Here is a 17364-nt window from a genome sequence, read left to right on the forward strand (position 1 = left end):
ACCCGGCACTCTCGGGACCTGGCCTGTGCTGGATAAGGGATTTTTCCAGATATGGGGAGGTCATGTTAAATTAGATGGTACAGGTGCTGACCAAGGGAATATCAGGGCTGGCTGGCTTGGGGCTGGGAATGCAGCAGAGAGATTGTTGGCTAGGGGGGGGGGGGGGGGGGGGGGGGGAAATCGCAGGGTCAGGCCAGCGATTGCGGGGAAGGACTTCAAATTGTTCAAGTTGGAGCGGCCAGGAATGGTGCCAGATGAGGGGTGGTGCCAGAGAAGGGAGTCCCAGATAAGGGAGGTTCAACCTGTACTAAATTAGGGATAATTTACCCAAAGAGAACTAGATTGCGATCTACCCCAAACTCATTTCATACAGGCCTTTTCAATAGCCAGTGTTTTTACCCCACTGTCTAGGCTGGATTTGAACTTCAGCCATATAGGTGACAAGTCAATGTCCGTTTAGAATTTTCAGTGTAGATGAAGTTGCAGAGGTCTAAAACATGCTCCCTCCTTCCCCTCCCCAAAATCATGAAAAGTTCTCATCTCCCAAGTAACTGATAAACCCTTTTTTATTCTGCTCATCAGAAAATACAAGAAGATTGTATATACACTAAAGAAAATGAACATCACACTCCTTTTAAAAAGTCTGTAACTTGAATGGAACGTGCATTTTGTTTTCGGGCAGTGTCTAGCTGCACGAGCTGTGGTTCTTCTAAACAGTGCAGGTATAACATCGACCGTATTCCACAAACACACTCACCATGTCAACTCAAGAAAAAAACGGTTTATTCAAAGTTTTGTAAACAAATCAGATGAACAGAAACCATGGTACCATGCAGCATCTTCCTACAGTTTTACAACACAGGGTGTAACATTTCAAAAGCAGAAAATTCAATGCAATTATTTAACTTGGTAAAAGAACCAACCCCAGCCCTCCTAAAAAGCTGCACACAAGAGGCAGGACTACACTGATATTTGATACAGCACTAAGTTTGCCAATTAAAGAAGAAGATACCTGGAAGCACGTTAGAAATGCTGTAATCTAAATCGAATGTTTCAGATGTTGCCATGAACCACCGAAATGAAGCAATTTACTGGTCAGAAGGTCCAAGAATGAGCTGTATAATTCACTCAGTTATCAGATTGTTAATCACTTACTTAAAAATGCAACATTTTTAAATATTGCATTCCAGTGTCTACTCAATGGCACTGATAGGATCCCACATTTCATGGAATTGTATTACAGGTATAATTCCTATTGTGGGCTACCTCACCCCACATGAAGTTAGAAGGGTTATATTAAAAAGGTCTGTCGTGATTTAGAGTTCTTCAATAGAGTACATACTGCAATATTTTACTTTTTAAACTCATCAGATTAGGCTTAAAAAGGAACAATGTATTATTTCCCTACCCTTGGAAATCCCAATTTTTGCTCAGATCATAATTATAATTTTTTTTTTTTTAAAAAGTACAAACTTTGTAATCAAATTCATTACACCTAATAAACATTCTAACTCTAAACAAGATTTCAAATTCATGGAACTAGTATATTGCAATACATTTCTATCATTTTCCAAGTCTGCAATTTGTGTATTCACAGTATTTTTTTGCCTCATGCTCCAACAGTAAATTAGAGGGTTATACATTTCTTTTGTACAATGTAAAAAAATCTACAACAGTCACTTTTAAAAGTGATAGTGCAACATTTTACTGCCTGTTGACTGTTATATATAGAGGATAATGCAATATTGAAACCATTGTTACGATTTTCAGTTCCACAAGAGTGGCTAACTGTATCTCACAAGGAATGAAAGCCATTCTAAAACACCAACATGTGTTTGCTTTATATTTTATTTAATGTCAGTTTGTGTTACAGACATGACAATTTTCACCAAGCAGAATAGATCAGGAGATGACAAATGTTTAATCCATTTTTTTAAAAAATAAAAGATCTTGTATTAGTACTTTCCCCACCAGAAGTAACCCAACCCACAGGAGGGTCATTCTGTAAGACAGTTTAAGATGGTTTTCCTTATCGCTCTGTTTCAGAGTTCCGCTGTGTTAACACTCTTGGATCGAGCAACTTCTCCACGAAACAGCACACTCCATACCCAGCTGCAGGTAGCACTGTTCCACGTCTCATTACAGTCCCTGGTTTTTATTTACAGGGCAATACACATGTTGATGGAAGCAACGAAAGGAACGTGAGAGAGAAAAATCAATATCCAAACTCTGCTGCCACTGAAGGCATTTCTGATGAATTCCATTTGCTGCATTGCATTTGTCAATCACCACCATATATACATTCTTCTCGCATTTAAAAAGTTAGAGTCCGTTCATACCACCAGAACAAATTCTCGTCACTTCTCCCAAAAGAGCCAAGAGACAATATTTACTGTTTTACAGCACAATGCAAAAACTTCACTCCAAGCAAAATGACATCTTATGGCTGTACAAGGTCAAATGTTTAGTTATTTAGTTGCTAAGTTTTTTTTTTTAAATATAGTAAATTTAAACAGATCAGTTCTCAAATGCTACTTCGATTAACCTGAATATAGCAGATTACTGCTAGTCTGGACAGTTTGCCGATTTTATTTTGATGTAATGGTTTAGTGAACTCTGAACCTTGCTCAAAATGAAAACTAAATTCTGTTCATAAAATCTTCAAAAGTACAAAATATACAAAATAATGTACAGAGGTAAATGAAATTCCTTCTCCTTTCCCCCCCCCACCCCCCAAATGTTTGCAGTTATAAATCAATCTAAACAATTTGCTTATAATCTTTAAGAAATATTAGTCTGCATCACCTCCTTCGATTTCACCAGACATCACCACCAGAAGTTCTGAAATTTATCAAGTAATGCACTTGTAAAAGGAAAAGGCCATAGCATACTGTACAGCGAGTGTGTGTTATTGCGTCAAGAGTCAGAATCAAGATTCCTTCCACAGCCTATCACCCTGGACTCAGACACGTGGCAAACTGTTACAAAGCGTCGGCTGCGAAGCGGCGATTTTCGTACACAGCAGGGTTGTTCACGTCCCCTGGAAGGTCTTGGTCCTCCTCATCTGCCGTTGGAAATGAGAGAATCAATAGAATTAGATATGTAGCTTCAGAAATAGTCTTTGTTTTATTAATAGATGCACACAATATATAGAATTTAAAAAAAAATTAGCCCAAAATTCTAACTCTTGGATCAAATATCACTTCATTCTTGATTGAAGCCAAGAAAATTATATTTAAAAAGCACAAAATGGAACTGTATTTAGAATTTGGAGATTCTCTTCTCCATCTGTGCTTTTCTGAAGGCACTGACCCATGGCTCCAGTAGCTCATGCAGTGGCTATTATTCATGTGTGAGCTTATGTAGCGAGTGCTGCCGTTGCTATTCGACCTTGGAGGGAATCACAGCAGAGACAGATTCTGTCCTTACCCAAGTGCATGCATGCCCACAGTGGGGGCCACTGGGCCGCAATCAGGAGCAGGGAACCCTGCCAATGTTTCTCCTTCCTCACCAGTGAACACACAAGCTGACGGCAGGATACCCGAAGCTGTCTGGCTGACATTCTCGAACTCAGCGCAGACAGATTAATCCTGGGGTCTTCTTGGCAGCTATGGCCAAGTACCAGACCAAGAATGTTCTTCTCCACTGAGCCACTCGAGAAGTCATTTAAACTGAAACCTTGCTAGTACCAGCAAAGTGAGTGCAGTAATACAATAGCCACTGTAAGTAAGGCAGTTTATAACATTTACTAGTTATCTAATTAATGCTACTGACAACTACTCAAACTATACTGTTTTGTAAAGCAATCAAGACAAGTTGCATCTATATAATTTTGGGCCACGAATAGTTCCCAAATATCAGTTCCTACAATTGTACCTTACAATGGTAATTCCTACATTCCTAGATGGCTACAACTTAAAATCCATTCAGGTCTCATAATGAGGTCTAAAGAGCCCAGTACATTGCAGGACAAGCTACATGATCACAGCATATTTTTGCCTGTTCATTATACATCAGTTTAACTGAGACTACAACCCAACCACTGTCTCAATAGCCTGCGACGCAAGAGTAACTCAGCAGGGTGGGATAAGAAGTTGGCATCTACGTTCAGCAGCTCCTTCCAACGGGAGGAAATTGGGAGCTGGCCAACTGAACTGCAAGCACGAACTCACATAACATCGTTTCATTGTGCAGTAAGTTAGCAAACTAATGCAAAGACACAAACTGAAACTCTATAGCCAATTCAATCCCCCAATTTTATGAAGTCTTTGCTGTTAGTTTAAAAAAAATGTATTCATTATTATTCACTCTCAGAATGTGGGGTTCGCTGGCAAGGCCTGGACTAATAATTCTGAGAACGTGAGTCCAGATCCCACCACAGCTCGAGAACCCAAAGCCGGCCCAAAACACTTGCCAATAAAAAGCTGGCACCAGCAAAGGAGTGTATAAAACTGTCAGACCGCCGCAAAAACTCAACTGGTTCACCAATGTCCCCCTGTTGCATCAAACTTGGGATGGGCAATACTTTCTAATTACAATACACAAAAGGGGGCAGTTACCGGCTGTAAAATGCTTGGCCCTTTTACATAGAGCAGAATTTACAGCACAGAAACAGGCCATTTGGCCCAACTGGTCCGTGCCGGTGTTCAAGGGGCCAGATGTCCGACTCCTGCTCCTATTTATGTTCTTATGCTCCACACGAGCCTCCGCCCACCCCTCTTCATTCCAACTGTCAGCTAAAAGCACAACCCCATTTCAATCAGCTCACACGTTCCTGGTTTACATTTCTGGCATCTATGTGCTGTTGTTTTTAAATTATATATTTAAAAAAAATTAATCTTTCGATTCACCACTTAATCTACAGACCCTGGCATCAATTCTAGTTCGATGCACAAACTGAAACACAAACCCACATTTATTTTAAAAAAAACCATTTTGATGCAGATATACCCAGTGGAGACCGCGCTCCCTTCAATTCAGGGTCTTGTTCCATACACCTGGACATCTGCCATTTTAGATCAGAACCACCATGAACAGAGTGGAAAACGCACCTTCAGATGCTGATCTGACCAAATACAAGTGGAACTCACGGAAGAGGAGCAGACACATGGGACTGCAACTCCACAGACATTCCAGCAGCTGTGTTATGTGCAAGTGCCAAGGAACAGTCCCGCAGAAAGTCTGCATTCAGCAAATGCATTGTCCAACACGGATTTATGAAAGGGAAATCACATTGGACGAACCGGTTAAGAGTTTTTTGAGGTTATAACTAGCAGAAAGATAAGGGAACCAGTGGATGTGGTGTATTTGGATTTTCAGAAGGCATTCGATAGGGTGCCACACAAGAGGTTATTAAACAAAATTAGGACTCATGGGATTGGGGGTAATATACTAGCTAGGATTGAGGATTGGTTAACAGACTGAAAACAGAGAGTAGGAGTAAACAGGTGCTTTTTGGGTAAGCAGACTGTAACTAGTGGGGTACTGCAAGGATCGGTGCTTGGGCCTCAGCTATTCCAAATCATTGATCTAGATTGTGATGAGGGGACCAAATGTAATATATCCAAGTTTGCTAATGATACAAAGCTAGGTGGGAATGTAAGTTATGAGGAGAATGCAAAGAGGCTCTGCAGGAGGGGTCAAAACTAAAAATCATGGTTTAAAAACTAGTATTAAAACACTCTACCTAAACGCACGCAGCATTCGAAATAAAGTAAATGAGTTGACGGCACAAATCATTTCAAATGGGTATGATTTGGTGGCCATTACAGAAACATGGTTGCAGGGGGGGCCAAGACTGGGAATTAAACATACAGGGGTATCTGACGATTTGGAAAGATAGACAAGAAGGGAAAGGAGGTGGGGTAGCTGTGTTAATAAAGGATGATATCAGGGCAGTTGTGAGAGATGATATTGGTTCTAATGAACAAAATGTTGAATCATTGTGGGTGGAGATTAGAGATAGTAAGGGGAAAAAGTCACTGGTGGGCGTAGTTTATAGGCCCCCAAATAATAACTTCACGGTGGGGCGGGCAATAATCAAGGGAATAATGGAGGCATGTGAAAAAGGAACGGCAGTAATCATGGGGGATTTTAACCTACATATCGATTGGTCAAATCAAATCGTACAGGGTAGCCTGGAGGAGAAATTCATAGAATGCATACGGGATTGTTTCTTAGAATAGTATGTTACAGAACCTACAAGGGAGCAATCTATCTTAGATCTGGTCCTGTGTAATGAGACAGGAATAATAAACGATCTCCGAGTAAAAGATCCTCTCGGAATGAGTGATCACAGAATGGTTGAATTTGTAATACAGATTGAGGGTGAGGAAGTAGTGTCTCAAACGAGCGTACTATGCTTAAACAAAGGGGACTACAGTGGGATGAGGGCAGAGTTGGCTAAAGTAGACTGGAAACACTAAACGGTGGCACAATTGAGGAACAGTGGAGGACTTTTAAGGAGCTCTTTCATAGTGCTTAACAAAATTATATTCCAGTGAAAAAGAAGGGCGGTAAGGGAAGGGATAACCAGCCGTGGATAACCAAGGAAATAAAGGAGAGTATCAAATTAAAAACCAATATGTCTAAGGTGGCCAAGGTTAGTGGGAAAATAGAAGATTGGGAAAATTTTAAACAACAGCAAAGAATGACTAAGAAAGCAATAAAGAAAGGAAAGATAGATTACGAAGGTAAACTTGCGCAAAACATAAAAACGGATAGTAAAAGCTTTTACAGATATATAAAATGGAAAAGTGTGACTAAAGTAAATGTTGGTCCCTTAGAAGATGAAAAGGGGGATTTAATAATGGGAAATGTGGAAATGGCTGAGACCTTAAACAATTCTTTTGCTTCAGTCTTCACAGTGGAAGACACAGAAACCATGCCAGAAATTGCTGGTCACAGGAATGTGGGAAGGAAGGACCTTGAGACAATCACTATCACTAGGGGGGTAGTGCTGGACAGGCTAATGGGACTCAAGGTAGACAAGTCCCCTGGCCCTGATGAAATGCATCCCAGAGTATTAAAAGAGATGGCAGAAGTTATAGCAGATGCATTCGTTATAATCTACCAAAATTCTCTGGACTCTGGGGAGGTACCATCGGATTGGAAAGCAGCTAATGTAACGCCTCTGTTTAAAAAAGGGGGCAGTCAAAAGGCAGGTAACTATAGGCCAGTTAGTTTAACATCTGTAGTGGGGAAAATGCTTGAAACTATTAAGGAAGAAATAGCGGGACATCTAGATAGAAATAGTGCAATCAAGCAGACGCAGCATGGATTCATGAAGGGGAAATCATGTTTAACTAATTTACTGGAATTCTTTGAGGATATAATGAACATGGTGGATAGAGTGTACCGATAGATGTGGTGTATTTAGATTTTCAAAAGGCATTTGATAAGGTCCCACACAAAAGATTACTGCAGAAGATAAAGATACGCGGGGTCAGTGGAAATGTATTAGCATGGATAGAGAATTGGCTGGCTAACAGAAAGCAGAGAGTCGGGATAAATGGCTCCTTTTCGGGTTGGAAATCGGTGGTTAGTGGTGTGCCACAGTGATTGGTGCTGGGGCCACAACTGTTTACAATATACATAGATGACCTGGAAGAGGGGACAGAGTGTGGTGTAACAAAATTTGCAGATGACACAAAGATTAGTGGGAAAGCGGGTTGTATAGAGGACACAGAGAGGCTGCAAAGAGATTTAGATAGGTTAAGCAAATGGGCTAAGGTTTGGCAGATGGAATACAATGTTGGAAAGTGTGAGGTCATCCACCTTGGGGGGAAAAAAAAAAAAACAGTAAAAGGGATTATTTGAATGGGGAGAAATTACAACATGCTGCGGTGCAGAGGGACCTGGGGGTCCTTGTGCATGAATCCCAAAAAGTTAGTTAGCAGGTGCAACAGGTAATCAGGAAGGCGAATGGAATGTTGGCCTTCATTGTGAGAGGGATGGAGTACAAAAGCAGGGAGGTCCTTCTGCAACTGTATAGGGTATTGGTGAGGCCACACCTGGAGTACTGCGTGCAGTTTTGGTCACCTTACTTAAGGAAGGATATACTAGCTTTGGAGGGGGTAGAGAGACGATTCACTAGGCTGATTTCGGAGATGAGGGGGTTACCTTATGATGATAGATTGAGTCGACTGGGTCTTTTCTCGTTGGAGTTTAGAAGGATGAGGGGTGATCTTATAGAAACATTTAAAATAATGAAAGGGATAGACAAGATAGAGGCAGAGAGGTTGTTTCCACTGGTCAGGGAGACTAGAACTAGGGGGCACAGCCTCAAAATATGGGGGAGCCAATTTAAAACAGAGTCGAGAAGGAATTTCTTCTCCCAGAGGGTTGTGAATCTGTGGAATTCTCTGCCCAAGGAAGCAGTTGAGGCTAGCTCATTGAATGTATTCAAGTCACAGATAGGTAGATTTTTAACCAATAAGGAAATTAAGGGTTATGGGGAGCGGGCGGGTAAGTGGAGCTGAGTCCACGGCCAGATCAGCCATGATCTTGTTGAATGGCGGAGCAGGCTCGAGGGGCTAGATGGCCTATTCCTGTTCCTAATTCTTATGTTATGTTCTTATGTAGGCTTCAAGGGGATATAGACTGGCTAAGTGAGTGGGCAAGAACATGGCAAAACAGATATAATGTGGAGAAATGTGAAGTTATCCACTGATAAGAAAAATAGAAAAGCAGAGTATTTTTTAAAATGGACCGAGATTGGGAAATGTTGGTGTTGAGGGAGCTGGGTATTCTTGTACACTAAATCACTGAAAGTTAATATGCAGGTACAGCTGGCAATTGGTATGTTGGCATTTATTACAAGAGGATTTGATTAGAAGAGTAAAGACGTTTTACTGCAATTATATAGGGCCCTGGTGAGACCACACCTGAAGTTTTGGTCTCCTTACCCAAGCAAGGATATACTTAACATAGAGGGAGTGCAATGACGGTTCACCAGACTGATTCCTGGGATGGGGGATTGCCCTATGAGGAGAGATGGAGTAGACTAGGCCGATATTCGAGAGTTTAGAAGAATGAGAGGTGATGTCATTGGCACATACAAAATTCTTACAGGGCTCGACAGAGTAGATGCAGGGAGGATGTTTCCTCCGGGCTGGGGAGTCTAGAACCATGGGTCAGTCTCAGAATAAGGGGTCGGCCATTTAGGACTGAGATGGGGAGAAATTTCTTCACTCAGAGGGTGGTGAATCTTTGGAATTCTCTACCCGAGAGCTGTGGAGGCTCAGTCGTATATTCAAGACAGAGATCGATGAATGTTTGAATATTAAGGGAACCAAGGGATATGAAGATAGTGCAGGCAAGTGGAGTTGAGGTAGAAGATCAGCCGTGATTTTATTAAATGGCAGAGCAGGCTTGAGGGGCCGAATGGCCGACACATGCTCCTAATTCTTATGTTCAAAGATCAGCCGCAGCATTTGATCCATACATTGATAGGCAGCAGTTTAAGATGGATTTTGACAGCCAATGGGTAGATTTATCGCCTGGAAGCACGATGGATGCTGCCTGTAAGACCGTAAACAACCGAGTGAAGTTACGGTCCTAATTTGGTTGGTAAATATTAAATCAGAAAGCAGCTGCTCCTGGCTTTCTCCAGCTGCTCGACACACAAGAGCGGCCAAGTTGATTCCAAGCTGAATATTCCCCCATTATAGGAGGACCAGAGTCTTCTCTCAGCAGCTTAACCATGACGGGCAATGTTTCTTCAGTGACGGGGGAATGCTGAGCACCAGGAGTGAAAGTTCAGAACAAGCTCCAAGAACCTTGGCACAGTCCAGTCTGTCACAGGTCAGCTTGCAGTTCACTCATTCAACAACAAAAAATGTCAATCATCACAAAAAGGAACATGATTTCATCCTTAAAGTTGCACATTGCAAGTGGCCACAGCATCAGGAATAGATTTAGTTCCTTTTTGTTGAGGCAGCAGAGCATATTTAAGATGTCAAATAGCTTTTAGGAACAAGGACACTAAAGTCTGCAAAATCACTGGAGAGAACACAAATTTATTTGTAGACAGCAAAGTGTATATACTCTGATCAATCGAATCAGCTCAGTAAAGTGTTGAAAATAACTAGCAAAGTTTCCATAGGAAATGTCTGTAGTCTGTTCTCTACAAACAAATTGGATGTTGCCTGCTATTTGTAGGTGCATCTCGAGTGGCTTTCGGTTCGGAGGACAAGTAGCTCCATACAGCAGTCAGGCCAGGTTCAGGCAGCTTCTTTCAAGGGACTATAGATTGGTGAATATTAATTCCATGGTCCACCCGGAATTTCACCATGGTAACACGAAAGATGCACAGTACAAATACATTTGCAGAGTAAGTCTACAGATGGAATATAGATTCACCAAAAGATCTCAGGTAATCTTTCAGTCTCAGAACAGTTGATGAGCAGTTAGAAGTAAAAAAAACCTAAAGAATGCTAATATATGGAGGATGAGAGAATCTATCTTTAGATGTGTAGACACTAAATGATTACTTTCTTCAAAGACTATTAATCAGCAATGACAAGAGAAACACACCCACTGTAAACAGTGATAATTCAAACACAAGTGATATTTGACATAAATTAGATGGCGATGCCAGTCAGGTCAAAAGGGGTCAAAACAAAGAAATCCCCAGGACTGATGGTTATTTATGCTAGGGTACTAAAAGAGACGAGAGGAGAACATACTTAAACTGTGCAGTGTTCTGGGAAGATCACAGAGCAATGGGTCCAGCTCTTCCCACCAGAACACATTCAAGCCCCGGAGACTGTCCAGAGAAGGAGCACAAGATGGAATCCAATCAGAGGATTCAGTCATGAAGAAAGATTGGACAAACTTGGGCTTTTTAGCCTTGGAAGGAAGCAACTGAAAGATGTGACGTTATACAAGACTAGGCCTTGGTGGCGAGTGGAAATAGCAGGAGCCAGCAAGCCGTATGTGCAGCTCAGGGAACAGTTAGGCACGTGCAATCGGGCCGAAGTCAAACGCCAGCAAAAAAAAGGGAAATACGTAGAGGGAGGAGAGAAAAGTACAGCACAAGAATAAGATCAAAAACATTAGCAAAATGTCTGGTAAACAAAGGGAGGACCCATACACACACATTCTTCTCTCAAAACTCATTCAAGGCATTATTCACTCTGGACAATCAATGTGAACAAGACGGATTCAATAGACCCCAAACTTTATCAAGCCGAGTGCATCAAAAATCACAACCTCTCACACCCCTCTAAAGAAGCTGGTAATGGTGGGTCTGCGAACAACATCTCCTGTAGTTGGTTACTGAATTGCTTTCTTCTCACTTTTCCCCCCCCCCCCCCTCGTCTTTTCTCTTACATTTCACTTTTCCCCCCCCCCTCATCATTCTTTCTGCTTTCTCCTTTTACCTGAACAGTTTGCTATTCACTCGGAGGATACTGCAGGGGAGGATGAGGATGCCCAAGCAAACTCTGAACCTGCCAGGGAGCTGTGCATCAAAAGGAGTATTGAGGAACAGGGCGAACAAGTGCACATGCTGCCGCCACATTGCTAGTTTATTTTCCAGAAACTGAGTGAAATCATAATAAAAGCAAGGCTGAGCCAAGCCTGCGGGAAACCAGAACTTGGGAGCAAAAGCCTCTCTACAAAACCTATCCCACAATCTGACCCTGCACTTTTACTTATTTGAAAGCTGTCCTATTATTTTTAAATAACGTGGCTGAATCATAACACTTGATCCACGTGATCTGCTGGACTGCTTCGGACTGTCCGAGGGGAGGGTCGGAGTGGAATTTTCTCCCTTATTGCCCTGGGGCCTTTGAGCTCTCCCAGGAGATTGCATGGCTGTGGGGGTGGGGGAGGGAGGGAAGTATTTAGTCACAATGCTCCAGCCATCACGTGTGGGGAGCAGGCTGGATGGACCGACTGTTTTTTTTTCCTGCCCATTTCGTATCTTTGTAATCTCAGGCAGAGGGATTCCTTCAGCATCGACACATCCTTTGCCTCAAAGGTGCTGCTGATGAGCACTCGGGGGAAGTGTCTGCAGAAGAACCCAAACCCAGCAGAGTCAGCCCCTGTCCAACTCCAACTCGCACTTGTCCATTACTTTGTCCCCAGACCCCAACCCATGCAGCAGCTGAAGGGGCAAAAACACCAGTTCCCAACATTTATAGCTGGCATTCAACCCAACAATATATTTTTAAAAAAAGGAAAAAAAAAAACAGAAAATGGTGTGAACACTCAGCACTTCAGGGCAGCATCTGTGGAGAGAGAAACAGAGTAAACGGGGCCAATTTTAACCAATGTCTCCCATCGGGAAACGGACAGGATCGGGAGCAACACTGGTTTTACACCCAGCCTTATTTTACTCTCCACTGCAATCAGTTTTGGGCAGGGTATAAAACCGGCGTTCCACCCGATCCAGAGTTTACCACCTGGCCAGTTCGGTTAAAATTACCCCCAATGACGGGAAAAGGTCATCGACCGGAAACGCTAACCCTACCCTTCGTCTCTCCACAGATGCTGCCCGACCTGCTGTGTGTTTCCACCATTTTCTGTTTTTAATTCAACTAAACAAAACCGTGGCACTGCCGGCAGAGCCTTGAAATGAGTCAGGAGGAGCAAAGAGACAACTTATTTGAAGAGGCAGCAGAGAGAGAGGGAATGAGACTATCGGCAGGAATAGAGCAGGCGCTAGCTGGGTCGGTCCGTGCCCCAGGCCCCACCTTAGCTTCGGTTTGTCTCAGTCAGACTGAAGCCACAACTGTTCCGTCTCATGTGTCGATACACCAACCGGGAGCGGGAAATTGACAATCCAGCTCCCGGTAAATGTTGGTGGGGTCTTTCCCAGGCGATGATTGCATCAGTATTCTAAGCGGTTGACTATGATCTTTGCTGAACTATATCTCAGGTGAATCAATATGCTTACATTGCTTGTTTCAGCCAAATAAGTATTCAAATATATATATATTTTTTTTTAATTATATAGCTAATAAACGGCATAGAGAAAGCATATCTGGAAAACTTTCAAATTAAACCATGGCAGGGATAAGGAGCACAGGTTCAAACTAATAAAGGGCAATTCTAGAACTGACCATCAGGAAGTTCTTCAGAAGGTGGGTCGATATTTGGAATGGATGTACTGGAGTATTGGAGGCAAAAACTCTAGAATAATTCAAGTCAACCGCTGCACGTTATGAGGTGGGTGTGGGGGAGAAGGAGAGGGGAATTGTAGACTCTTGAGTGCCAAACTAAATGGCCTTCCTCTGTAACTGTAGATTCCGGAGGGGAACTTTAAAAGCTTTACAACATACACAGGAAATTTGAGCCCAATCCACAAGGTGTAGAGTGTTTTTCATTTTGAACAATCTTTTTATTGCACCTATAAATCTACTCCTTGTACTTAAACATGAAGCAATGCTCAGTCAGGGGGCGGAAATTGATTTGTCGAAGCATTAGGTTTCTCAGCATTCACGATACTGCAATAAAAGGAACATGAAAATAAAATAAAAATGATAGTTTGTTAAATGTTTCAATGTACCAAGTGGAAGGGACGCCTTTAAAAGTCAGAAAAAAAGGTGATCTAGGGAAAAATAACCAATGGAATTAAGGATTTGGTCCCAGTCTGGCACTGTGCCCCATTGGCAGAGAAAACCATCTTTAATTTCAACAAATGATTTCTCCTTTAAAAAACAAACAGAATCCACATTCAAGGAGAAGGTGTATATACATCGTGGGCGAGAAATAGTCTCCAGTCGATCTGGTTAATCCTTGCCACTGGATAAAGGCCTAGCTCTGTCAAGCCCGTGTGGTGGCTGGTGTGCAATGGTCACCACATATTAAAAAAATCCACGCACAGGCATCTTCCACCCCTTCAACTGAAGTTCAAGACTGGAACATCTGGTCCTTCATTGAAACATCTGTGAACTCTCGTGGAAGCAAGTCATCCTAGTTCAAGGGCCCACCTATGATGGTATATACACAATGGAATCCAGTTACAGCAACTGTTTGGCTAGTAACCATAAATATCACCAGAACTGAATATAAAAAGGGCCAGCGTTGGTGAGTCGGCGAGAGGCAGCGTGGGGAGGCCTATAAAAAGGCCCAGCGTTGATGAGTCGGCGAGAGTTCGTGAGTCGGCGAGAGGCCAGCCAGTGCAGCTGCAGCAGGGCGAGAAGGCAAAAAAGTAGAAAGTAATTGAAAGGTGACATCACAGCCAAGGGGGTAAGTGATTGGTAAGTAGCTTTTCTTTTTTCTTTTCTCTATCAGTAAGTAACATTTAGCATTGTTGTTGCCAAATTAAGTTTATCTAAGGGTTAAGTCATGGCAGGACAGCTCGGACACGTGTTACGCTCCTCCTGTACTATGTGGGAAGTCAGGGACGCTTCTGGTGTCCCCGACGACGATGTGTGCGGGAAGTGTATCCGCCTCCAGCTCCTGACAGACCGCATTGCGGCACTGGAGCTGCAGGTGGATTCACTCTGGAGCATCCACGATGCTAAGAATGACGTGAATAGCATGTTTAGCGAGTTGGTGTTACCGCAGGTAAAGGGTACACAGCCAGATAGTAAATGGGTGACCAGCAGGAAGAGCAGTGCACGGAAGGTAGTGCAGGGGTCCGCTGCAGTCATCCCCCTGCAAAACAGATACACCGCTTTGGGTACTGTTGAGGGGGGATGACTCATCAGGGGGGAGCAGCAGCCAAGTTCATGGCACCGTGGGGAGCTCTGCTGCACAGGCGGGCAGGAAAGAGTGTGGGAGAGCAATAGTGATAGGGGATTCGATTGTAAGGAGAATAGATAGGCATTTCTGCGCCCGCAACCAAGACTCCAGGATGGTATGTTGCCTCCCTGGTGCAAGAGCAAAGGATGTCTTGGAGAGGGTGCAGGACATTCTGAAAAGGGAGGGAGAACAGCCAGTTGTCATGATGCATATAGGTACCAACTATATAGGTAAAAAAAATGGGATGAGGTCCTACGAGATGAATTTAGGGAGCTAGGAGCTAAATTAAAAATTCTAAAAGGACCTCCACGTGCTAGTCAGAGTAGGAATCGCAGGATAGCTCAGATGAATACGCGCCGCAAGAGGGAGGGGTTCAAATTCCTGGGACACTGGAACCGGTTCTGGGGGAGGTGGGACCAGTACAAACCGGACGGTCTGCACCTGGGCAGGATCAGAACCAATGCCCTAGGGGGAGTGTTTGCTAGTGCTGTTGGGGAGGAGTTAAACTAATATGGCAGGGGGATGGGAACCTATGCAGGGAGACAGAGGAAAATAAAACAGAGGCAGAAGCCAAAGATAGAAAGGTGGAGGGCAGAGAAACTCAAGGCAACAAACAAAAAGGGCCACATTACAGAAAAATTCTAAAGGGGCAAAGTGTGTTAAAAAGACAAGCCTGAAAGCTCTGTGCCTCAATGCGAGGAGTATTCGGAAAAACGAACGAATTAACTGCGCCGACAACAGTTAACGGATATGATGTAGTTGGCATCACGGAGACATGGCTCCAGGGTGACCAAGGTTGGGAACTCAACATCCAGGGGTATTCAACATTTAGGAAGGATAGGCAGAGAGGAAAAGGAGGCGGGGTGGCATTGCTGGTTAAAGAGGAAATTAATGCAATAGTAAGGAAGGACATTAGCCTGGATGATGTGGAATCGGTATGGGTGGTGCTGCAGAATTCCAAAGGGCAGAAAACGTTAGTGGGAGTTGTGTACAGACCACCAAACAATAGTAGTGAAGTTGGGGACAGCATCAAACAAGAAATAAGAGATGTGTGCAATAAAGGTACAGCAGTTATCATGGGCGACTTTAATCTACATATTGATTGGGCTAATCAAACTGGTAGCAATGCGGTGGAGAAGAATTTCCTAGAGTGCATTATGATGGTTTTCTAGACCAATATGTCGAGGAACCAACTCGCGAGCTGGCCATCCTAGACTGGGTGATGTGTAATGAGAAGGGACTAATTAGCAATCTTGTTGTGCGAGGCCCCTTGGGGAAGAGTGACCATAATATGGTAGAATTCTTTATTAAGATGGAGAGTGACAGTTAATTCGGAAACTAGGGTCCTGAACTTAAGGAACAGTAACTTCGACGGTATGAGGAGTGAATTGGCTAGAATAGACTGGCAAAGGATACTTAAAGGGTTGACGGTGGATAAGCAATGGCAAACATTTAGAGATCACATGAATGAACTTCAGCAATTAAACATCCCTGTCTGGAGCAAAAATAAAACAGGGAAGGTGGCTCAACCATGGCTAACAAGGAAAATTAAGGATAGTGTTAAAGCCAAGGAAGAGGCATATAAATTGGCTAGAAAAACAAACCTGAGGACTGGGAGAAATTTAGAATTCAACAGTGGAGGACTAAGGGTTTAATTAAGAGGGAGAAAATAGAGTACGAGAGGAAGCTTGCAAGGATCATAAAAACTGACTGCAAAAGCTTCTATAAATATGTGGAGAGAAAAAGATTAGTGAAGACAAACGTAGGTCCCTTGCAGTCAGATTCAGGTGAATTTATAATGGAGAACAAAGAAATGGCAGACCAACTGAACAAATACTTCGGTTCGGTCTTCACGAAGGAAGACACAAATAACCTTCCAAATGTACTGGGGGACAGTGGGTCTAGTGAGAAGGAGGAACTGAAGGATATTCTTATTAGGTGGGAAATTGTGTTAGGGAAATTGATGGGATTGAAGGCCGATAAATCCCGGAGCCTGATAGCCTGCATCACAGAGTACTCAAGGAAGTGGCCCCTAGAAATAGTGGATGCATTGGTGATCATTTTCCAATAGTATATCGATTCTAGATCAGCTCCTATGGACTGGAAGGTAACTAATGTAACACCACTTTTTAAAAAAAGGAGGGAGAGAGAAAACGGGTAATTATAGACCGGTTAGCCTGACATCAGTAGTGGGGGAAATGTTGGAATCAATTATTAAAGAATGAAATAGCAGCACATTTGGAAAGCAGTGACAGGATCGGACCAAGTCAGCATAGATTTATGAAAGGGAAATTATGCTTGACAAATCTTCTGGAATTTTTTGAGGACGTAACTAGCAGAGTGGACAAGGGGGAACCAGTGGATGTGGTGTATTTGGACTTTCAAAAGGCTTGTGACAAGGTCCCGCACAAGAGATTGGTATGCAAAATCAAAGTGCATGGTATTGTGGGTAATGTACTGACATGGATAGAGAACTGGTTGGCAGACGGGAAGCAGGGAGTCAGGATTAACGGGTCCTTTTCAGAATGGCAGGCAGTGACTTGTGGAGTGCTGGCACCCCAGCTCTTTATACAATATACATTAACGATTTAGATGAAGGAATTGAGTGTAATATCTCCAAGTTTGCGGATGACACTAAACTGGGTGGCGGTGTGAGCTGTGAGGAGG

General features: G+C 43.0%; 1 protein-coding gene across 3 annotated transcripts in view; it reads right to left on the reverse strand.

The window, feature by feature from the left end:
- Positions 1–766: 766 nt before the first annotated feature.
- The window catches only part of golm2 (golgi membrane protein 2), a 101503-nt gene continuing 84905 nt past the window's right edge, over positions 767–17364 (reverse strand). For all 3 annotated transcript variants that reach the window (XM_070858573.1, XM_070858571.1, XM_070858572.1), the window contains one exon: positions 767–3064. In XM_070858573.1, coding sequence (XP_070714674.1) covers positions 2982–3064 — 83 coding nt within the window. In that variant the 3' untranslated portion in view covers positions 767–2981. The remainder of the gene's footprint in view (positions 3065–17364) is intronic.

Source organism: Pristiophorus japonicus, chromosome 17 (genome assembly GCF_044704955.1).
Source record: "Pristiophorus japonicus isolate sPriJap1 chromosome 17, sPriJap1.hap1, whole genome shotgun sequence".
In the NCBI taxonomy this organism is placed as follows: domain Eukaryota; kingdom Metazoa; phylum Chordata; class Chondrichthyes; family Pristiophoridae; genus Pristiophorus; species Pristiophorus japonicus.